This window comes from Xenopus tropicalis, chromosome 3, assembly GCF_000004195.4.
Source record: "Xenopus tropicalis strain Nigerian chromosome 3, UCB_Xtro_10.0, whole genome shotgun sequence".
In the NCBI taxonomy this organism is placed as follows: Eukaryota; Metazoa; Chordata; class Amphibia; order Anura; family Pipidae; genus Xenopus; species Xenopus tropicalis.
In genome coordinates, this window is record NC_030679.2 from 27,146,353 (window position 1) to 27,170,158 (window position 23,806).

The 23,806-nt window shown below is 34.6% G+C and overlaps 1 protein-coding gene across 4 annotated transcripts in view; it reads left to right on the forward strand.

The window, feature by feature from the left end:
- pcdhac2 (protocadherin alpha subfamily C, 2) overlaps positions 1-23,806 on the forward strand; it is a 116,872-nt gene that overhangs the window by 3,236 nt on the left and 89,830 nt on the right. The window contains exon 1 of one of the 4 annotated variants that reach the window (XM_031898747.1): positions 4,743-7,225. The exons of 1 other annotated variant lie outside the window; for it this stretch is intronic. In XM_031898747.1, the coding sequence (XP_031754607.1) occupies positions 4,817-7,225 (2,409 nt within the window). In that variant the 5' untranslated portion in view covers positions 4,743-4,816. Of the gene's footprint in view, positions 1-4,742; positions 7,226-12,605; positions 15,081-19,274; positions 21,727-23,806 lie in introns of those variants that run through there. 2 more of the 4 variants (XM_031898750.1, XM_031898748.1) reach the window with 2 other exon arrangements.

Here is a 23,806-nt window from a genome sequence, read left to right on the forward strand (position 1 = left end):
AGCCCTATCATGTATCCAAAATACAAACCACCTCATAACTGGTGAAATGACTAGAGAGATATTGACCAGTTATTTTTCATCAGGCACCATTGTACCACCTGAAAGGAAGCAATGCTCAGGTGTCCAGTGCAAAAATTAGTTGATTTAAGAGTGATGAGTGAACATATTTGCCAGGTATGGATTTGCGGCAAAATGCTACATTTTGCCATAGATTAATACGTAATACATAATTAATACATAGATTAACGTTGACATTTTCGTGGTTGTTTCTTTTTAAAAACCACAACTAAACTCATTTCCCTGAATGGCAGCCATTTACTAAAAAATCTGAATTGAAAAAGAACAAAAGATAAAACACAGAAACCGCAACTTTTTTGTATCGTCGCACAAAAAAAAACACACAAAGCAAAGAGAGATCTTTCATTTGTAAAAGGGACATCTGTCATTGACGTCTACAAGATCTTGACAAGTTTTAGCTGATGCAGTTTTGTTGCGGTTTTGTCACATTTGAATTGCGGCAAATTTGCATTGGACTAATTTGTTGGGCTATCTGATATTTCTTTAACCCAATATGTCTATCCATCACTTCCTGGGTGGGCCCCTTAATGATCTTGAGCAACCAGCGTAAGATCCCATTGGACAGCATCAGAATCTTTGAGGCCATCGTATTTATGAAAATTGCAGGTGCCTCAAATCCCTTTCACTGCCTCTATGATCCAATCACATGGCCCTCTAGATCATTGCAGTTCATTTATTAGTTTGCAGATAATCGTATAAAAGTATTAAGTAAATTTTTTCAGTTTTATAGTGTCTGCAGCACTTACTTTTAGTGGTAATATTTCATTGGTGCACATTAATTTTAAAAAAGGCAGGCAAGTCAACAACTGTGCTCGATGGGGGATTTGAAGCAAATATAGGTGAAAATAGAGTACCTTGCAGAAGGGTGAAATAATTTTGCTAATTGCTTGACTTTTATTTACATAATTCTTATATCACAATTTGATTATCTATATCTAAGTATCTGTAAAGGCTTCCTGGTTTTACTGTGACATTTCCTACTTTTCCTACTTCAAGATATTGTAGTGTCATGACTTGCTTTACAGATTTTTTGCGATTTATTGAGGTTTGATTGGTGAAGTCTGTATTTTGTAGCTTTAGCTGTATGTTCTCTAACTTTTTCATTTTCTTGACTTTGCTCTGACCAAAAGTCGTCACATTGGGACTTATTTTGCCTTAAATCACGATCTAATTCGGACCATTTAGGAGACTGACTGGATAAACCGATACATGTGCAAAAAATATTCCTGTTCCTAATAAGTTGCACATTTGCCATAAAACCTACCACCCCCACCTAGCATTTATTAAGGTGGTAATGACATCATGAAGGGTATATTGTGGTATTACAGTAAATTATTAAATATATTTTGCATTTATTGTTAAACTACAAAATTTTAGATAAACAGATTTTAAATCAGTATAAGTGAATTCATTATTACTATATTTGATACTCCGCTGAGAACAGATATGACCGTGACAATGTCTATAAAGGTTTTCATTTATTCTAGTCATAATATACAGTGTCTTGTAGCGATAAGTCAAAGCTACTGGACTTTCTGAGTATTCAGGAATGTGATTGGATGTTGGTGACTGTTTTGCCTTTAGGGGATTAAAATTCCTGGAAATTCCCTACCACTCAATTGAACTGAAGAAGAAGCTTAGATGTGTAACACCCCTAACTAAAGCAAGAAACATAAACAGCTACTCACTACAGCAAACTTGCATCTCCTTATATATAGTTTGCTTGGACAGTTAACAGGACTACATATCCCAGCATGCATCAGAGCTGAGGCCCTTGTTGGGGCTTTGAAACCACCAATGAGAAGGAAAGGCGCAAAATGTTTGTGAGGTCTGCCCTCCTTCACTACAATAAAAAGGGGAGAGAAGTGTGTGACAGGGGGACTTCTGCCGCCTGCTGCCTACCTGCTGTACCTGCTGTGAGTGGGAGAGCTGCCAGAGGCGAGAGAGACACCTGCAGGGATCCTGACCTGGGCAAGCTGCAACAGAGAGAAGCTGACCCTGCTTTCCCAGCTTTGGACTAGCACCCGTAAAAGAGCTATCAGTGCTAGCCAGCAAGGGAGAAGGGGGAGGCTACCTGCTGTTTGGTAGGAAAATCCCAGGCTGGCAGGCTGCGCAGAGGCCCAGGTGATTACAGCTGATGGAGGACAGAGCTACCTGAATCCTATCTGAGCTCTGCTACTCAAGGTGATCCAGTGATTTAGGAGCACAGACTGTGGGTAACCTGCCAACACCATACACTGTTGGGGAACTGTGTACTATTGACCCATAGGAGTTAACCCATCTGTTGCTGAACTATACTCTCTGCCAAGTGATTCCTCACCTGGAAGGACAGTGTTTCCTCACTAAGTTACTAAGTACTGCTAACCGGCAAATTAAAGGAACACCATCATTGGCCAATAAGTTGGTAATAAGTTAGTGCACAAATCACCTGGGACTGTGACAGAGGAGATAAGTTAAAGGATTTACTACAATATTACAGGTTTACATTTTACTGTATACTCTATATAACAGCAATTTAAATTGTGTTATTGTTCCTTGATATCCCCTTATATATTGCCTTAATATTGTCATTTATAGACAGATCCCTGCTGCTTGTTTGTTTACGTAATAAAAAGGTATCTTATTGTTTACCAAAATGTACCATTATTGTGGTCAGGCATGGGGTGACACTGAGTGTGCTGGAGTCAGCCATACATATTAGTTGCACCCAAGGGTGTGCTACAGATGAGTGGTGAAATGTTTTCAGGAATACTAGGTACTTTAGACTTATCTCCAGTAGATACTCTATACCTTGATAATTTGCTGTACATCCCAACCTGGTCATCTGATAACCAATATGAGTGCAATCTTGGTCATCATACAGACTAAAGTATCCTCTTGTAATTCTAGAGGAAACAGTATTGACTTTTCTAAAGCAAATATTTACTTGGCCATAGCTAGTTACTCAGTTTCCAGCATTTTTCTCATTACGCTTATTTCCTTCACTGTATTGCAATGGCAAAAAATACAGAGTTGAGGTTGACCAGTTTTGTGAGTTATAGAATCTGCTCAAACAGAGGAAGTAGCTGGATGCATTCTTATATATTCTACTATGAATTCAATTATGTCTTAATGAATTTATCTATTTTATCTATATTTTTGAACACTACAGTGAGTTACACTCTTTAAATTCATATAGAAATTAATTTAATTTAGTCTGTTATTAATGGTAAAATACAGTAAGTCTGCAAAGCACTGAAACTCTTTCAATAAAAAAAATGTGTAATTGTTGTTGATATCAAAATGTAAATTGCTCTAGTAATGCTATTAAAATTCTGGATATTAGTTATTACGTGTATTCTGGATAACCGGTCCCATATTATATAATATTATAACTGTATTATATAATATTCAAATATTTCAACAAGTTATTTTCATTACTTTTGCTAAAAACATCACTTATGTCTCTCACTACCTGTGTGGTGAAAGTTTGTCATATTGCTAGTAACACAGCGTATTGCTAGTGTTAGCACTATTGTTGATTGCTGTACAAAAATATCCAAATAGTGATCCATGCTTATGTATTCAATTTGTAGTACTCAATGTAAAAGAATTGTTTTAGTAGGTGGCATTTATGAGGAACCCTGGACACCTACTGGGCCATCCCCTCCTCTGCACAGGTGGAAGGTCCAGTACTTGCATTTAAATGATGTTTTTTGGTATTGCTTCTGCATATTTCTGACATACAGGGCAATATTTCATTTTAGTGCAATATTTGGGAAGAGAGCTATCATCTTGCCTATTAGGCCAAGTAAAGAGTTTATAGTAATTGCATATATAAGCAGATACAGGAACCTTGGTTCCTTAACATTCTCCATTCATACTCCCATGTCAGTTATATAGGCATATGTGTACTTATCCCAACAATGTATGAAGTTTCTTGATTCTACCTATTTATGTGTTTTGACCTTAAAAATTCTCATTTGTAAAGCTAAAACATCTTATGGCTAAGCATTTTAAATGTGGCAGAAATAGAAGCAATGTTAAATACTGTGGGTGGCAAGTACCGGAACGTACAAATACATTATTTGCTTCCTGTTCATCTATATATTTTTGCATGCATTTGACAAATGGAACTCTGTTCATATTTCATTATAACAATTTTACTGGGGTATTTAACAGTTTAACTAAAAGGCAAAAACATTTGTTTTTGTATAAAAATACTTGCAAAATACAAAAGTGCTTATAGATCCATTTTCACTATATGTGGGTACAGTTAAGCACAGCTTTTCCTTTATAAGAAAAAAAGTGTCATTACCTTTCTAATACTTTTATTTTTGTAGTAATAAACCATTCCTGCAAAGTAGCAAATGGCAAAATTTCCATTTTTCATGGTAAAAGGAAACACTGCAGATTACAATAGATGGACAAACCTACAATCCAGACACAGAAATATTATATGAGATATTAACACATTTTAATCTATAAATCTAAACCTTTTTCTTATTGTTATTTAATACTAATAATAATAACTACTATATTCATGTTTTTATTACAAAATAATTAAGAAAGTATAAAGTAAGAAAGTATTTTATGCAACATCACATTCCAACACAAGATGTCAGTATTTACCTTCTTTATCTCTGAGAAGCCAGCCAATTGGATTTTTTTTCATCTGAATTAGCCATTTTGCTGCTGGTCTTGTTGAAAATTGTAGATGCTTCCTTTTTTAATCTTTTCATAATTCAAGACATTTTGGATGCTTGTTGAAATACATGAAACATCAATTACCTTCTATGTCCAGGAGATGCCTACCTTCAGAAGAAATATCCAGGCTGTTTATTTTTCCTTATTGCTTATGCCTTGGGATCAGGTCCTTTGTCAGCTTCATTACAGCATCCCTGAGGAATCCAAACACGGAACCTTTGTTGGAAGGATTGCACAGGATCTGGGTCTGGATATCAGTGAGATTAATTCAAGATTGCTGAGGATCATTTCTAGGAACCAGAAAGAATATTTTCAGGTAAATCTGCAAAATGGCATTTTATTTGTTAAACATGCAATAGACAGAGAAGAGCTGTGTCCAGATTTACCTCTTTGTATTGTATCCATTCAAGTTGTTGTTGATAAACCTGTTCAAATACACCGTGTTGATGTGGAGATAGAGGATATAAATGATAATTATCCAGCGTTCCCTTCCAGACAATACACTATTTCTATACTAGAATCAAGGCTGCCAGGGACGCGATTTCCACTAGAGGGAGCAGTTGATGCTGATATTGGAACAAATTCTATTACAAACTATGAACTCAGTGACAATGATTATTTTATTCTGGAACTACCAAAATTTATTCACCAGATTAAATCAATACAACTTGTTCTGAAAAAACCACTTGACAGAGAAAAAATAAGTTTGCACAATTTGACTCTCACAGCCTTTGATGGTGGGAAACCCAAACTAAGTGGATCCACACAACTTATTATCAATGTTGAGGATGCAAATGATAATCCGCCTGTATTTAATCAATTGCTTTACCAAAGCAGTGTGGTTGAAAATTCTCCTAAAGGGACCTTAGTGGCAAGACTGAATGCATCTGATTTGGATCAGGGGAAAAATGGGGAAATTTCATATGAATTCAGTAAACTGGTTCCTGAAGAAGTGTTGTTAATTTTTAGTTTAGACAAGTACACAGGAGAACTATGGGTAAAAGGTGAACTTGACTATGAAAAGACCAATACCTATGAAATCCATGTTGATGCTTTTGATAATGGGGAATCCCCCTTGACTGGACACTGCCAGCTTGTAGTCACAGTTGTAGACCTGAACGACAATGCTCCCGAAGTGTCTGTAACATCTCTTTTTTTGCCTGTTCCTGAAGATGCAACCCAAGGAACCATTGTTGCAATGGTTAGCGTCCATGATCAAGACTCTGGGGTCAATGGTAGAGTCAACTGCTACATATCTCCACCTACTCCCTTTAAAATAAATCCAGCATTCACTGGGGATTTTTCTCTCCTAGTTAATGGACCTTTAGACCGAGAAAACACATCAGAATATCAAGTTGTGATTACTGCTAAAGATGAAGGCTCCCCTGCCCTTTCATCTTCAATGACAATCAATGTTGAAGTCAGTGATGTGAATGACAATGCCCCCCTATTTCAACAATCAGTTCACACAATTTTTATCAAGGAGAACAATCCACCAGGTTCTCATATCTACACAGTATCTGCCTCTGATTCAGATACTGCCCAGAATTCCTTCATAACATACTCCTTAAGTGAGAGTTTTATAGAGGGAATTCCCATATCCTCCTACATCTCCATCAACCCAGAAAATGGAAAACTGTTTTCATTGTTATCATTCGACCATGAACAAGTTTCATATTTCCAATGCCATATTAAAGCCACAGATGCAGGACTTCCTCCTCTGAGCTCAAATTTGACATTAAATATTTTCATAATGGATGTAAATGACAATGTGCCAGTGTTTACATCAGCCAATTCTAACAGTGCATCAGCAATATCAGTAACAGCACCTAAGTCAGCACAACCAGGTCACCTGGTAACTAAGGTTAATGCTGTCGATTTGGATTCTGGATACAATGCATGGATGTCGTATACATTTAAAAATGCAGCAGGAAATTCCCTGTTTGCTATTTCTAAAAATACTGGAGAAATAAGAGTGACTCGACCCATAACAGAAGCAGAGGGAGATGAGTTTAGACTGTTTGTGGTGGCTGAGGACCATGGAGAACCTGCAATGACAGCACTAACCCAAATCATTATCTCCATTAAGGATTCTGGTGAATCCTTTACCCAGATAGTTCATCATACTCCAAGAGGAATGAATGAAGACTTTTCTGATGCAAATATCTACTTAGTTGTAGCTATTTGCTCAATTTCCAGTATTTTCCTCATTACACTTATCACCTTCACTGTTTTACGATGGCAAAAATACAGAGATGAGGTCAATCAACTGAGAGATAATTACAAGATCTGCTCAAACACAGTAGGTAGCTGGGTGTATTCTCAAAGCCAATATAAGTTCTACTCAAATTCACTTCAGGGAAAGAATGATTTAATAGTCTTCACTCCAAATATACCGCAGTCTTCACAAACTGAAGAAACCATGTCACAACAAGGAATAATTGTAAAATCATCAAGTCAGGTGAGATGACTTTTTAAACGTTTACCATAGCCTGAAAATATTGTTTTAATCTGATATAATGATCAATTGAGTATACTTATTTTTGCAATACATCTGTAGCCCAAATTAGGCAAAGCATGCTCTTCTGATTGTAAATGAATGTTAATTTTTTGTATTTAAAAAAACAAAACCAGTTTGGTGCAGATAAACTCAAATGACTGTAATTTGACCAGACAAGCGCTAGGCTAGTATGCCCATGGCTCCATTGCTTATCTATAAAACTAACCACCTTATAATTGGAGAGACAAATTTCCACTTACAGTTATATTGGGCACTTGTCAATAATTAAGAACAATTGTACTACCTGAGATGATGTAATACTCAGCTGTTCAGTGCAAAAAATAGTGGATTAAAGAGAGGCCTCAGCCATGTCTAAGAAGTGTTTCATTAAAATATATTCCAATTAAAACACCAGTTGTTTAGTTTGCAGTGCTAACTTAATATATTATAGCCTACAATGTCATTTGTAAAATATCTTACCTTAAAATAATCTAAGAAAAATCCAGATAAGCTCTAGTAAATATTTTTTTTAATGTTCTAATGCAGAACCTAGAAGAAACAAATAAATAGCAATTACTGTTTCTCCTGAAAATAGCACTGGATGGACTGGGGTTTCCTTTGTATTAGCCCATATTGTATTTGGTGAATCAAATAGGCCTTACATTTGGTGGCAAGGCTACAGTATTTGGGAAAAACATTTGGGTACAGACATTAAAAATAAATTAGAGTTTCAAAAATATGACAATATGAATTATGTATCAGTTGCTTGATGTGTGTATTTATCTGTAAGATGCACTGAAAAAAAAACGCATTCCAGAGAGGCCAAATCTGATTTTTTATTTAACCCAAAATGGTCAATCACCACTTGAGTGGTGTGGAGAGATAAATGATCTAGAGAAAATAGTATAAAAAATGCCATAACTACAATGTAAGTTCACCTTCCCAATGTTGTCATTATTACTGTATTTAGCTAATTTTTCTATTGTTTTCTCTGTGATGTGGAATGGGTCAATTTCTGTCATCACTAGCCAGAATCTTTGATTGTATCATCTGTAAAAAAAATGGCTAATCCCTTTTCCTTTTACTTCCTCTCTGATCCAATTCTGTGACATTGGAGTTTAATCATTTAGTCTGGTATCTAAATTGCATAGAGTTCCGAATTCCAACCTAGAAAGAATCTTTAAAAAAGAATTTTTATATTTTCAAAGTTTCTGTTGATCTTAGCATTAAATCCCTACATGGTTATATATAACGCTCCAGTGAAAACATTGCCATTGTGCACATTCATATTAACAAAATAAAGGCAGTATGTAAGACCCAGATCAATAGGGGAGTTTGAATCAAATATATAATTGTGTAAAAAGGCTGTAATATTTTTGCCACTTTTCTACACAATTCATATAATTTCTAATGTAGAAGATAAACATATGGATATTTATAATAAAGAAGTATACATGTGGGCTCATTTGTCAATTTTCAGATTTGTGATTTTAAAAATTTCAATACAAAATATTTGATGGAATTCATCCTTAAAAAAAACTCGAACTCAAATTCAATCAAATTCATATTCTACCCACAATTTTCAATGGGTCTAAAAACTCTCAAATTTTTTTGAAAAACTCAAAAAGCTCAAATTGAAAAAACACATAAATTTTGCTTAGGGCAACTCCCATTGGCCTCTAGATGAACTCACAAGCTTTTAGATGCCAAAGTTTTACATTCACGTTTTCTGATTTTTTTTGTGCATAATACATTTCTCAAAGTGTGAAATTAGAGTTCACTTCAAAAAATTCACCTACTTCTATTCATATCCGGGAGTTTTACAAGCATATTTATTAAATGGTAAATTCTAACTTTCACCTATTGATACACTTATAAAAATCCCAATTTATAAAAATCCTGTAAGTTACACTTTGATGAATTTGCCCCATTAGGGTTTTTTAAACCAAAATTCAAATTTGGAAGGGTTAGAACAAAAAAAATAAAAAATTGAATCATGGCAAAATTTTAAATTTGATTTGATTTGATAAATCACACCCTTGAAATCTGGATATCCCTTCCAAGTTGTTGGAGCACTTAAATAAAATTTTCTTTCAAATGATAATGTGTGCTGAATGTAGGCACAGGTTATATATTTTTTGCCACTTTTTTCTACACAATTCAAATAATTTCTAATGTAGAAGATATACATATGGATATTTATAATAAGGAGATAATACTTATGGGCTCATTTGTCAATTTTCAGATTTGTGAATTAAAAAATTTGATAGAATTTATCCTTAAAAAAAAACCTGAACACAAATTCAATCAAATTTATATTCTACCCATAATTCAAGAGTCTACAAACTCTCAAAAAAATTTGAAAAACTCAAAAAGCTCAAATTGAAAAACCACATAAATTTTGCTTAGGACAATTCCCATTGGCCTCTATATCAACTCACAAGCTTTTAGATGCCAAAGTTTTACATTCACATTTTCTGATTTTTTTGTGCGTAATACATTTCTCAAAGTGTGAAATTAGAGTTCACTACAAAAAATTCACCTACTTCTATTCATACCTGGGAGTTTTACAAAAATATTTATTAAATGGTAAATTCTAACTTTCACCCATTGATACACTTATAAAAACTCCAATTTATAAAAATCCCCAAAAACCCATAGTAATTAATAGAAAGTGAGTTAATGTTTCTGTAGTGACCTCTAATTTACACTTTGATGAATTTGCCTCATTAGAATTTTTAAACCAAAATTCAAATTTGGAAAGGTTAGAGCAAAAAAACAAATTTGAATCATGGCAAAATTTTAAATTTAAGTATTGATAAATCACACCCTTGAAATCTGGATTACCCTTCCAAACTGTTGGAGCACTTAAATTAAATTTGCTTTCAAATGATAATGTGTGCTGAATGTAGGCGCAGTTTAGATATTTTTTGCCACTTTTTTTTCTATACAATTCAAATAATTTCTAATGTAGAAGATACACATATGGATAATTATAATAAGGAAATAATACTTATGGACTCATTTGTCAATTTTCAGATTTGTGAATTAAAAAAATTCAATATAAAAAATTTGATGGAATTCATCCTTGAAAAAAACACAAATTCAATTAAACTCGTATTTTACCCATAATTTTCAATGGGTCTACAAACTCTCAAAAAATTAGAAAAACTTGCTCAAATTGAAAAACCACATAAATTTTGCTTTGGACAATTCCCATTGACCTCTATATTTTTGTGTTTTTGTGCATAATACATGCACAAAAGTGAAATTAAAGCTCACTAAATTTTTTTTTACCTTCTTCTATTGATACCTGGGATTTTTACAAGCATATTTATGAAATGGTAAATTCTAACTCACTAACTCACCCATTGATAAATACACAAAAATCCCCAAAAACCTATAGGAATGAATAGAAAGTGAGTGAATGTTTCTGTAGTGAGCTCTAATTTACACTTTGATGAATTTGCCCTGTTAGAGTTTTTGAAACCAAATTTGAATTTGGAAATTTTTGAGCAAAACAAATTTAGAAAATTTCAAATTCGAGCATTGACAAATCACACCCTCTCCAAGTTGTTGGAGCACTTAAATTATTATTTGATTTCAAATGATAATGTGTACTGAATGTAGGCACAGGTTAGATATTTTTTATTTCAGCTGTAAATATCTTTTAAGACTTTCTGGTCTAACATTTCTCTTCATCTATTTCTAATAATTTTGGGGCCCTGGCTTTTAAATATCCCAATTTTCTGCTATGTATTAAGGCTTGATTGATGAAGTCTGTATTTTGTGGCCTTATCTTTAAGTTGTTTCTAACTTTTTCACTTTGGAGATTATGTTCTGACTATGTTTCCTCCTAGTCCTTGCATTGGGACATGTATTGTCTCATGTTTTATTTCTCCACTTTGGCTGATAAGACTAATAACCACAGTGAGAATCTTTTGTTAGTATGTGTTTATCTTTAGACTTGCTCGGCTGATCAAACCACATCCTAATTATGACCTAACACAGGGGTCCCCAACCTTTATTACTCATGAGCCACAGTCAAATATAAAAAGACTTGGAGAGCAACACAAGCATCATAAAAGTTCATGGAGATGCCAAATAAGAGCTACGATTGGCTATTAGGCAGCCTCTATGCACCCTATCAGCTTACAGGGGGCTTTATTTGGGAGTACATCTTGTTTTTATTCAACCAAAACTTTCCACCAAGTCAGGAATTCAAAAATAACTCCCTGGTTTGGGGGCACTGAGAGCAACATCCAAGGGGTTGGGGAGCAACATGTTGCCCCAGAGCCATTGGTTTATTGTTTTACCAAAAATATCAAACTTAAAGAAATTTTATTTGTCACTGATCAGATGTCAACTTGATAATGTATTAGAAGGTTTTCATTCATCCTGGTCATGGTATCTAGTGAAAAACCAGACTTTCTTAGTATTCATGAAAATATCTATGAACTTTTTCTAAACTCTATCAACTTTTTATAAGGGAAATTATGCTTGCCACTTCTCTAATAACAGATACCACCTTGATAATCAACTGTACATCACAGCCTGGACCCCTGGTAACCAAAATTAGTGCTATCTTGGTTATTAAAAAATATTTATCATTGCTCAGAGTAGTTTTAAATGCTGTTTTTTTTGAGAATTTAGATCACCTTTAAAATATCACACATGGTCAATCATCCTATATTACTGTTAACTGTTTTGACATTAATGTAATGCTTTTTTTTTTTGAATTACACTTATGTTTATGCTTATGGTTATATATTGCTGTTAAGTAAATAGCCAGCCTGAAGGAGGTTTCATTTTTTATGCCTTAAGCTCCGCTGTGTAAAAAAAAATCACAATTACAAGAAATGAAAAAAAGAAAAGAAAAATCACGCACACACAAATATCAACAGCGCTTGTTGCATGTAGATACTTTGTGTGAATAGCTAGATGCACATATTAATATTGTTCTACTCCCTCCCATTCATTTTTTGTCTTTTTGTATACACAAAATACCCTTTAAAGTGAAAAAAAAAAACCAAAAACTTTCTACAGCAGAAAACGTAAACCCTTTGTCTTACAAAAAATTAGATCATTTATTAATATATATAGCTAGAGAAACTTCTACTGATAAATAGATTCAAATTAATGTTATAATAAAAATATATACAAATGATTTTTTTTAATATTGCATTATTTTAAATGATTTTGTGATGAAAAAATTCAACCTACATAGATATTTGTTGCAACCTCTCGTTCCAACACAAGATGTCAGTATCTGCCTACTGTATTTCAAGAAAGACGCAGACAGATTTTTCTCCCAGTAAATCAGCCATATTGTTGCTGGATTTTACAATTGTGGATATTTCCTTTTTAATCTCTTCATGAATCAAGATTTTTTTGCAGGTTGTTGAATTGTACATAGCATCACATACTCTCTGAGTGACTCTAGGAAATGCTTACCTTTAAACCAGATGTTCTGGTGATGATCCAGGCTGTTTATATCTTCTTAATGCAAATGGCTTGGGATCAGGTCCTTTGTCAGCTTCATTACAGCATCCATGAGGAATCCAAACACGGAACCTTTGTTGGAAGGATTGCACAGGATCTGGGTCTGGAGATCAGGGAGATTAATTCCAGAATGCTAAGGATCATTTCCAAAGACCAGAAAGAATATTTTCAGGTAAATCTGCAAAATGGCATTTTATTTGTTAAACATGCAATAGACAGAGAAGAGCTGTGTCCAAATTTACCTATTTGCATTGTATCCATTCAAGTTATTGTTGATAAACCTGTTCAAATGCACCGTGTGGATGTGGAGATAGAGGATATAAATGATAATTATCCAGTCTTCTCTGCCAGTCAATACGCAATTTCAATAGCAGAATCAAAGCAACCAGGATCTCGTTTCCCACTAGAGGGAGCAGTTGATGCTGATATTGGAACAAATTCTGTTACAAACTATGAACTCAGTTCAAATGAATATTTTATTTTAGAGTTTCCAAAGTTTGTTCATCAGATTAGATCAATACAACTTGTTCTCAAAAAATCACTTGACAGAGAGAAAATAAGTTTGCACAATTTGACTCTCACAGCCTTTGATGGTGGAAAACCTAAACTAAGCAGCTCTACTCAGCTTATTATCAATGTTGAAGATGTGAATGACAACTCCCCAACATTTAATCAATCATTTTACCAATGCAGTGTTGCAGAAAATGCTCCTAAAGGGACATTAGTGACAAGGCTGAATGCAAGTGACTTGGATCAGGGTAAGAATATGGAAATATTGTATGAATTTAGTAAACTGGTCCCATTACAAATGTTGTCAATATTTAGTCTAGACAAGTATACTGGAGAAATTTATGTAAACGGTGAACTTGACTATGAAAAAAACAGTGTTTATGAAATCCATGTTGATGCTTTTGATAATGGTGAACCCCCTTTGACTGGACACTGTCAACTTTTAGTCACAGTTATAGACCTGAATGACAATGCTCCTGAGATGTCATTGACTTCTCTTTCTTTGCCTGTTCCTGAAGATGCAACTCAAGGATCAATTGTTGCGATCATTAGTGTCCATGATCAAGACTCTGGGGTCAATGGAAGAGTGAACTGCTACAGTTTTCCACCCTCTCCATTTAAAATAAACCCTGCATTCACTGGAGATTTTTCACTAATACTTAATGCACCTTTAGACCGAGAAAATAAATCAGAATATCAAGTTGTGATTACTGCTAAAGATGAAGGCTCCCCTGCACTTTCTACCTCAATGACAATCCAAATTGAAGTCAGTGATGTGAATGACAATGCACCCCTATTTCAACAACCTGCTCATACTATTTTTATAAAGGAAAATAATCCACCAGGTTCTCATGTCTACACAGTATCTGCCTCTGATTCAGATACTGGCCAGAATTCCTTCATAACATACTCACTCACTGAGAGCTTCATAGAAGGGGTCCCTGTTTCCTCCTATATTGCCATCAACCCAGAAAATGGAAATCTGTTTGCTTTGTTACCATTTGATCATGAAGAAGTTACATATTTCCAGTGTCACATAAAAGCCACGGATGCAGGACTTCCTCCACTGAACTCTAGTCTGATACTAAATATTTTTATTGTAGATGTAAATGATAATCCACCAGTGTTTACATCAGATTACTCTAACAGTGCATCGGCAATATCAGTAACAGCACACAAGTCAGCGCAACCAGGTCACCTGATAGCTAAGCTTAATGCCGTTGATTTGGATTCTGGGTACAATGCATGGGTGTCTTATAAAATTAAAAATGTAGCCGGAAATTCCCCATTTTCTATATCTCAGCATGCTGGAGAAATAAGACTGACTCGGCCTATAACAGAAGCAGAAGGAGATGCGTTCAGACTGTTTGTGGTGGCTGAGGACCATGGAGAACCTGCAATGACAGCACTGACTCAAATCATTATCTCTATTAAGGATTCTGGTGAAGACACCAAGATAGTTCATCATCATTCAAGAGGAATCAGTGATGAATTTTCTGATGCAAATGTCTACTTAGTTGTAGCTATTTGCTCCATTTCCAGTATTTTTCTCATAACACTTATCACCTTCACTGTTTTAAGATGGCAAAAATATAGGGATGAGGTCAGTCAACTGAGAGAAAATTACAGGATTTGCTCGAACACAGTAGGTAGCTGGGTGTATTCGCAAAGCCAGTACAAGTTCTACTCAAATTCTCTTCAGGCAAAGAATGATTTAATAGTCTTTACTCCAAATGGAGCTCAGTTTCCACAGACAGAAGAAGCCACATCCCAACAAGGTGCTATTTCTTACTCAGCCCATCAGGTGAGATGGTCATATTTTTAATTCAAATACATAGGTTGTGATTGCTGGTTTTTTTTTTTTTTTATAACATATTGCTGAACTTTGTGATCATTTAAGCTAATAAATATAGCAAGAATTAATTTTCAAGTCCATTGTACCACAGTGTTTCTAAAAAAGTAGTGTGTGATAAGAAGTATACCGTGATATGCTCTGAACATTCTCTGCACTACTCTGGGCAGTTAAAACATGACGTCTCTCTACATAACCTGGTGAGAACAAGAAACTTCGTATATAAAAGTGCTGCTAAGCTAAATGTCGGTTAGGTTGGTATTTATTAGTAGTGTAAAGGTAAATAAGACATTGCTTCAGGGTGGCAAGTGTCTCTCTTTATCAGACTTTAAAATTGATTACTAGCAAGTTGATACTACAAGCTTTTTTGATAGCAAATATAAAACTGAAAGCAAATTACTTAATTACATCCAATATTGACGTGCAAGTGAATCACCAGGTAAAATTCTGCCCAAAATGATTACATGGCTATAATAGTAGCTGAAGCAGAGTCACACATAAACATACTGTAGTTATATATAATAATTTAGGTTGAGAAAAGTCACACATCCATCAAGTTCAAGCTTTTATGGCTATATGTAACCGGTATAACTGCTAGGCTATCCAGAGGAAGGCAAAAATCCTCATCTAAAGTTTCTCCAATTTACCTCAGAGTGGGGAAAAATACTTCCTGTCTCCAAGATGCTAATTGAACCATTTCCTGGATCAGCTTTGCATTAAAAATTTAGTTTTGTAACTTTAGAGTCAAAAGGATAATCTGTAAGTATTGGCATATACCTACTTCTGAGAGTTAATAATTCTAACTTTAACTCACAAATTTATACTGTTGAAATTGTACATGGCTTAATACATTGTTTATATTATCTTGGGACATTGCTTTGCTTACTTTTCCTATACATTTATTGAGAATCCATCATTTTTTTGAATAATTTTTATAGTATATAGTGCAGTTTACATTTTGTTAATTTATTTAGTTAAATGAGTTTATTGTGCTCTATAAAATTCTACCAGTTGCTCCTGACTAAGTGTAGTATTTTAACCTCTACTACTGTATATCTAGAAACCATCCGGTTGGGGATCCACTGTTCATTTTAGATTTGTAACACATAAAATGTTTCACAAATTCCATTTTTTTAAGTTGCCTAGATGATTTAAGAAGCATACATGTAGTATTTAGAGTTACATATGGATACTACACAGCTCCCAGGTTTTGTGATAGATTATAGCATTGAAATAATAATATAGCTAATATAGGGGGTCAGTGATCTCAAGCAATAATCCATTAGGTATATAAGCTGAACTTAGTGAGCAAAAAATATATATAGTATTCAAGGCTTTTGTGATGTATTGTGTGTGCTGGGTTTTCTTGGAAGAATTGAACTTGATGGTTTTTTTTCAACCCTATGTAACTATGTAGGAAAAATAAAAGAATAGTATAATTATAGACCTAGTTGGCTACATACTGTTTATATCATTATTAAGTGCCTTTTTTTAGTATCATCTAATTTGATTCCATATGTGCATTCATTAACAATGTATTGATATGATAATGTGGTTAGGCAGTTTGATTTTGATGTAACTGTATGAGCGCTACTACCCATACCCTGAGTAACTAGCTTGCATGATCACATGGGATTCTGCATGAGAGTGCATTAGAAGAAGGGACTGTAAATGTATATACTGTACCTGTAAGTATAATATTTTACACAGTTTGAAAAGACACTCAAAATTGTATTTTTTAAATTAATAAATGGAATATTTTTATTACAATACTAACATTGCCTTGCATAGAATGTAATATCGGTAACTGTTACCTGAAATTGATGTAAAAATATACATATTGTAATATAATAATGATTTATGCAACACTATAACTTGATTATTTATAAGTTTTTATAGTTCACATTCTACTTGACAAGCTAATGGAAGAGACTAGTAACTTGATCAGTGGGGTTCTTTTTATGGTTAGAAGCTTGAGCACAGGAAGCATAAATAAGCACCATACTTCCAAAATGTGTAGTTGTTATAAAGTAAATAAAATTCACATTACTTCTTAAAAATAAGATATTATTTACATGATTATGTAAAAAAAAAACCTTTACCGCTACTGAACATATTAACATAACATTTTAAGTAACTATAACTCAATGGACCTTCAGCAGTTCCACTAGTGCCAAAGAGTGGTCTGTTTGAAGCCTTAGATCACAAAGCTTTCTTGTATATTAGCCAATTAGTATTGATGTGAAGTTATGTTTGTGTAGGAGTACTAATGCAAATGTCATCGTTTGACCACATTATGTTGCATCTTATCATTTCTCTTAATTTATTGCCTCCTTGTCTATAACAAGACATTATTAGTGAAGTATTCTTCCTGATTATCTGCTGCCTGTCCTGAATTGTGTTTTCTTTGTGCTGTTTTTGCTTGCACCTCCACAGACTTTTTATTAAAACCTCCCATATTTGTCCTATCCTATAGGTTTTCAGCTGGCGCATCAGACTAGGTATAATCAGTTTATTTAAATTGGGCAGTTAAAAGAAAGGCAGGCTGTTGCACAGTCACCATAAAACTGGATGGGGATTTTTCTGCAGCTTGTCTAATGAGTCCCCTAAGACAGACAACTTTATTTTTTAATGATGGAAATGTATTATTCATTTCATGTCTTATCCAAGCAATCATGTGCATAAATATGACATTATTATATGTTAGCATATCATTTTTTTGTGTTTCTTAATTATAAATGAATGAATTAAATATAGATTAACTTTACTAAAATAGAACATTATTCTGTGATGTTAAGACAACTGAGCAATAATTCCCTATAAATGTTGAACTTAATCAGTAATTAAAGGCAAAACATTATTTGCTTCACTACTAATATACCACAGAACTAATTATTGCTTGCAAGTAAAGTGAATTTCAATCACAATCAGTATGTTTTTTCCCATAATGTAGGCTTTTTTTCCCCAGTTGTGGCCAATGCATCAAAATTAACACAACTGTGCACACAATTGGACGCAATTGTACTAAATGTTTCCAAGTCGCTTGGCATCATTTCCAGTATTTACTGTGCACGTTTTGTGTGCACCTAGTTCTTTATATGCAAGTGTGCTGGGCTTATTGACATAGGGTGTGAGAGGAGTCCTGGAGCTACTGCATGGTCCGGAGGTGGCAGTAGCTGCCCAGCATTAATAGGAAGGAACAAGGAACCGGGAGGCAGGAAGGACTGAGTGGCACCAAGCCCAACTATATGGACATGCAAAGAGCACATTGTGATACAAGTACCTTTAATGAATGGGGTTTAATGAGCAACTGGCTGTGGGGAAAAATGCGGGAGCACAACTTGCAGTGGCAAATAACCGCTTACATGTTTTTTGTTGGTAAACACGTGCAAAGCTATAATATTTTTTGTTTATACATAACAAAATAAAATATTTTATTTTCCACAAAATAAGTATCTGCACAACATAAAAAAGACACTTGCATACAAATTTAACAAAAAATGTGTTAAAAGTTTGCTATAGAGCTTGGAATTCATAAAAATAAAATAACAAAAAATGAATAATTCATATTTCCATGTATAATTTTGGTTCAACCCTTCATAGTATCAACCCCAAGATGCAAACACAATAATGATACAGGTGTAGGATCCATCATCCAGAAACACATTATCCAGAATGCAAATTACAAGAAAGCCATATCTTATGGACTCTATTTTAAGCAAATAATTGACATTAATAAAAATGATTTTCATTTTCTCTGTAATAATAAAACAGTACTTTGAACTTGATAACAGCTAAGATATAATTACCCCTTATAAGAGGTAAAACAATCCTATTGGGTTTATTTAATGTTTAAATTGATTTTTAGCAGACTTAAGGCACGGAGATCCAAATTAAAGAAAGATCTCTTATCTGGAAAGCCCCAGGTCCTGAACATTCTGGCTAACAGATCAGATACTTAGATATACAGTAAGTACTAATTTCACTACAATGCTAGTTTTTATGATGAAAATATTTTCCCAAAGAACTACATGCAACATTTAATTCTAACACAAGATGTCAGTATCTGCCTTTGGAATCTTTTGAACGCTAGAGATACTGTTTTTCTTTTTGCTGGTGAATCAGCCATATTGCTGCTGGATCAAGGATGAAATTGTGGATGTTTCCCTTTTAATCTCTACATAACTAAAGATAATTTGGATGTGTTTATATGAAGCATCACATACCATCTAAGGAAATGTTTACCTTTAAACTGGATGTTTTGGTGATAATCCAGGCTGCATATATCTTCCTAATGCAAATGGAGGTCTTCTGTCAGCTTCATTACAGCATCCCTGAGGAATCCAAACACGGAACCTTTGTTGGAAGGATTGCACAGGATCTTGGTCTGGATATCAGTGAGATTAATTCCAGGATGCTAAGGGTTCTCTCTGTGGACCAGAAAGAATATTTTCAGGTAAATCTGCAAAATGGCATTTTATTTGTTAAACATGCAATAGACAGAGAAGAGCTGTGTCCAGATTTACCTCTTTGTATTGTATCCATTCAAATTATTGTTGATAAACCTGTTCAAATACACCGTGTGGATGTGGAGATAGAGGATATAAATGATAATTATCCAGTGTTCCCTTCCAGTCGATATTCTATTTCTGTGCCAGAATCAAGGCTGCCAGGGACACGATTTCCACTAGAGGGAGCAGTTGATGCTGATATTGGAACAAATTCTATTACAAACTATGAACTCAGTGCAAATGATTATTTTACTCTAGAACTTCCAAAATTTATTTACCAGATTAAATCAATACAACTTGTTCTGAAAAAATCACTTGACAGAGAAAAAATAAGTGTGCACAATTTGACACTCACAGCATTTGATGGTGGAAAACCCAAACTAAGTGGATCCACACAACTTATTATCAACGTTGAGGATGTAAATGATAATCCACCTGTATTTAATCAGTCAGTTTACCAATGCAGCATCACTGAAAATGCTCCTAAGGGAACTTTAGTGACAAAGGTTATTGCTACAGACCTGGATCTGGGTAAAAATGGGGAAATATCATATGAATTCAGCAAACTGGTTCCGGAAAGAGTGTTGTCATTATTTAGTCTAGACAAGTACACAGGGGAAGTTTGGGTGAAAGGTGAACTTGACTATGAAAAGAGCAATGCTTATGAAATTCACATTGATGCTTTTGACAATGATGAACCCCCCTTGGTTGGGCACTGCCAACTTCTAGTTTCAGTTGTAGACCTGAATGACAATGCTCCTGAGATGACAGTGACTTCTCTTTCTTTGCCTGTTCCTGAAGATGCAACACCAGGAACCATTGTTGCAATTATTAGAGTCCGTGACAGAGACTCTGGGAACAACGGAAAAGTGAACTGCTACTGCTCAACACCCAAGCTCTTTAAAATAAATCCTGCATTCAGTGGTGATTTTTCTCTTGTAGTTAACTCACCTTTGGATCGAGAAAAAAAATCAGAATATCAAGTTGTGATCACTGCTAGAGATGAAGGTTATCCATCCCTCTCAGTCTCAATGACAATCAATGTTGAGGTCAGTGATGTGAATGACAATGCCCCCCTATTTCAACAATCATCTGACACAATTTTTATCAGGGAAAACAACCCACCGGGTTCTCGTGTCTACACAGTATCTGCCTCTGATTCAGATACTGCCCAGAATTCCTTCATAACATATTCCCTCAGCGAGAGTTTCATAGATGGAATTTCTGTTTCTTCCTACATCTCCATCAACCCAGAAAATGGAAACCTGTTTGCTTTGTTATCTTTTGACCATGAACAAGTTTCATATTTCCAATGCCATATTAAAGCCACAGATGCAGGACTTCCACCTCTGAGTTCCAATCTCACACTAAATATTTTTATTGTAGATATAAATGATAATGCACCTCTGTTTACATCAGATTACTCTAAGAGAGCATCGGCAATATCAGTAGCAGCACCCAAATCAGCCCAACCAGGTCACCTGGTAACTAAAGTTAATGCTATTGATTTGGATTCTGGGTACAATGCATGGATGTCTTATAAGTTTAAAAATGCAGCTGCAAATTTCCCATTTGTTATTTCTCAAAATACCGGAGAAATAAGACTGACTCGGCCCATAACAGAAGCAGAAGGAGATGAGTTCAGACTGTTTGTGGTGGCTGAGGACCATGGAGAACCTGCAATGACAGCACTAACTCAGATCATTATCTCCATTAAGGATTCTGGTGAAGACACCCAGATAGTTCATCATCATTCAAGAGGAATCACCGATGAATTTTCTGAAGCAAATATTTACTTAGTTGTAGCTATATGCTCAATTTCCAGCATTTTTCTTATTACACTTATAACCTTCACTGTTTTACGATGGCAAAAATATAGGGATGAGGTCAATCAACTCAGAGATAATTACAAGATCTGCTCAAACACAGTAGGTAGCTGGGTGTATTCTCAAAGCCAATATAAGTTCTACTCAAATTCACTTCAGGCAAAGAATGATTTAATAGTCTTCACTCCAAATGGAGCTCATTCTTCACAGACAGAAGGAGCTGCAATCCAGCAAGGTGCCATTGCTAACTCATCAAGCCAGGTAAGTTGTCTTGTCACTGATTTTCTTAATTGTTATGATAAATAGTATTTTTAGTAAAATGCTAAATGTTAGTTCTATCCAGCACAGAACATCTTAGAAAAAAACTTGACAACTACAGGTAAATGCAATTAATTGGCCATTACTTAGGGTATAAAAGCACATGGCTGTGGCACCCTGGGAAATGATGAATATGGCTAGCTCCATTCTGCTTGAGAAGCGCTATTAACGGATGCATTTTGAAAAAAATCATGTTTTCCCATGACAGTATTACTTTAAACTTGAATGTAAATCTTTGGCATCTAAAAGTTTGCAAGGGCATGTAGAAGTCAATGAACTGAGTTTTTTAGATTGAAAATTTGTAATAAATAAGCAAACATTTAAGTTTGCTAAAATTTCAAGTTAATTTGAACTGGAAAAAAACTTTGAAATTCCCAAGACTTGAATTTTGCTAAACAGTTGTAAGTAACACTATATGAGCAAAGCTGTTCAGTTTTTAATTATACAATTACTAAGTTGCATATGTGTATAGTATTATACAGAACTCTTTTTGCAAAGTCATTTATGGTTATATTTGTCCTAAAATGGTATAGATATTTTCATGAATACTAAGGGGGACATTTATTAATGTATGAACGCTCCGAGCGTATTCTCTGCAACAATTTCATACCTTGTGACAAAATCATATTGCCGCGCCGAGTACGAAAGTTTTGGATTCATTCAAGCTTCGGTATCGTGCAGAGTGCCATTGATTCCTATGGGAGGCTTCCGAAATCATGCACAGAAGGATCAAAGTCGGAAAGGTTTTCCCACTGTTTACAATCGTTTTGGTACGAAAATTTCGTGACTTTCAGAGCGCCAATACGATATTATCGCGACCACTCCAATTTTTTCATAAGCATTTTCGTGATATTTGCGATCATCAGAAATTATCGTATCCAATCCGAATTTTACCCATTTCGGGATTCGAACTCATGATTTGATGAATATAGCCCTAAGAAAGTCCAGTTTCTTCACTAGATATATAACATGACCAGGATGAATAAAAACCTTCTAATACATTATCAAGTTGACATCTGATCTCAGTGAAGTGACAAATACAATTTCCCTTCAATAAATTTGATATTTTTGGTAAAACAATAAATGCAAAATATATTTTGTTTTGCAAATTTTTCGGTGAAGCAAAACGGGACAGATTCGCTCATCACTAAAAAATTACTTAATTACATGGACATGCAAGGGAATCACCAGGTCATATTTAAAATTTCCCATTTAAATTCTGTCCAGAATAAAAATTAATGGGAGTGGAACAGAAACATACTGTAGTTACACATAGTAATTTAGGTTGAAAAAAGACACACATCCATCAAGTTCAAGCTTTTATGCCTATATGTAACCTGCCTAACTGCTAGGCTATGCAGAGGAAGGCAAAAATCCTAATCTAAAGCTTCTCCAATTTACCTCAGAGTGGGAAGAAAATCTTTCCTGTCTCCAATATGCTATTTGAACCATTCCCTGCATCAGCTTTGTATAGTGATGGGCGAAATGTTTCGCCAGGCATGGATTTGTGGCAAATTTCCACGTTTTGCCATTGGCGGATTGTTTCGTGAAACGGATGAAAACATTTGCCGCCGAAAAATGTGCTGCACGTCAAAAAAAAAAAAGAATAGCCACGGGTGACAAATGAATAGCCACGAGCGACGATAGAATAGCCGTGGGCGACATTTTCACCATTTCGAAAATTTTGCGCCGTTCGCGAATCTTTTGAGAGATTCGCAAATTTTTCGGCAAAGCCAAATGGGACAGATTTGCTCATCACTAGCTTTGTACTAAAAATTCAGTTTTGTAACTTAAGAGTCAAAAAGATAATCTGTAAGTATTGGAATATACCTACTTCTGAGTGTTAATAATTCTAACTCACAAATTCATATTGTTGAAATCATACATGACTTGGGACATTGCTTTGCATAATTTTTTTAAGTACATTTCTTAAGAATCCATCATTTTAAAAAAATCATCTTTATAGTAGGTATATAGTGCAGTTTATATTTTGTTAATTTATTTAGTTAAATTTATTATGCTC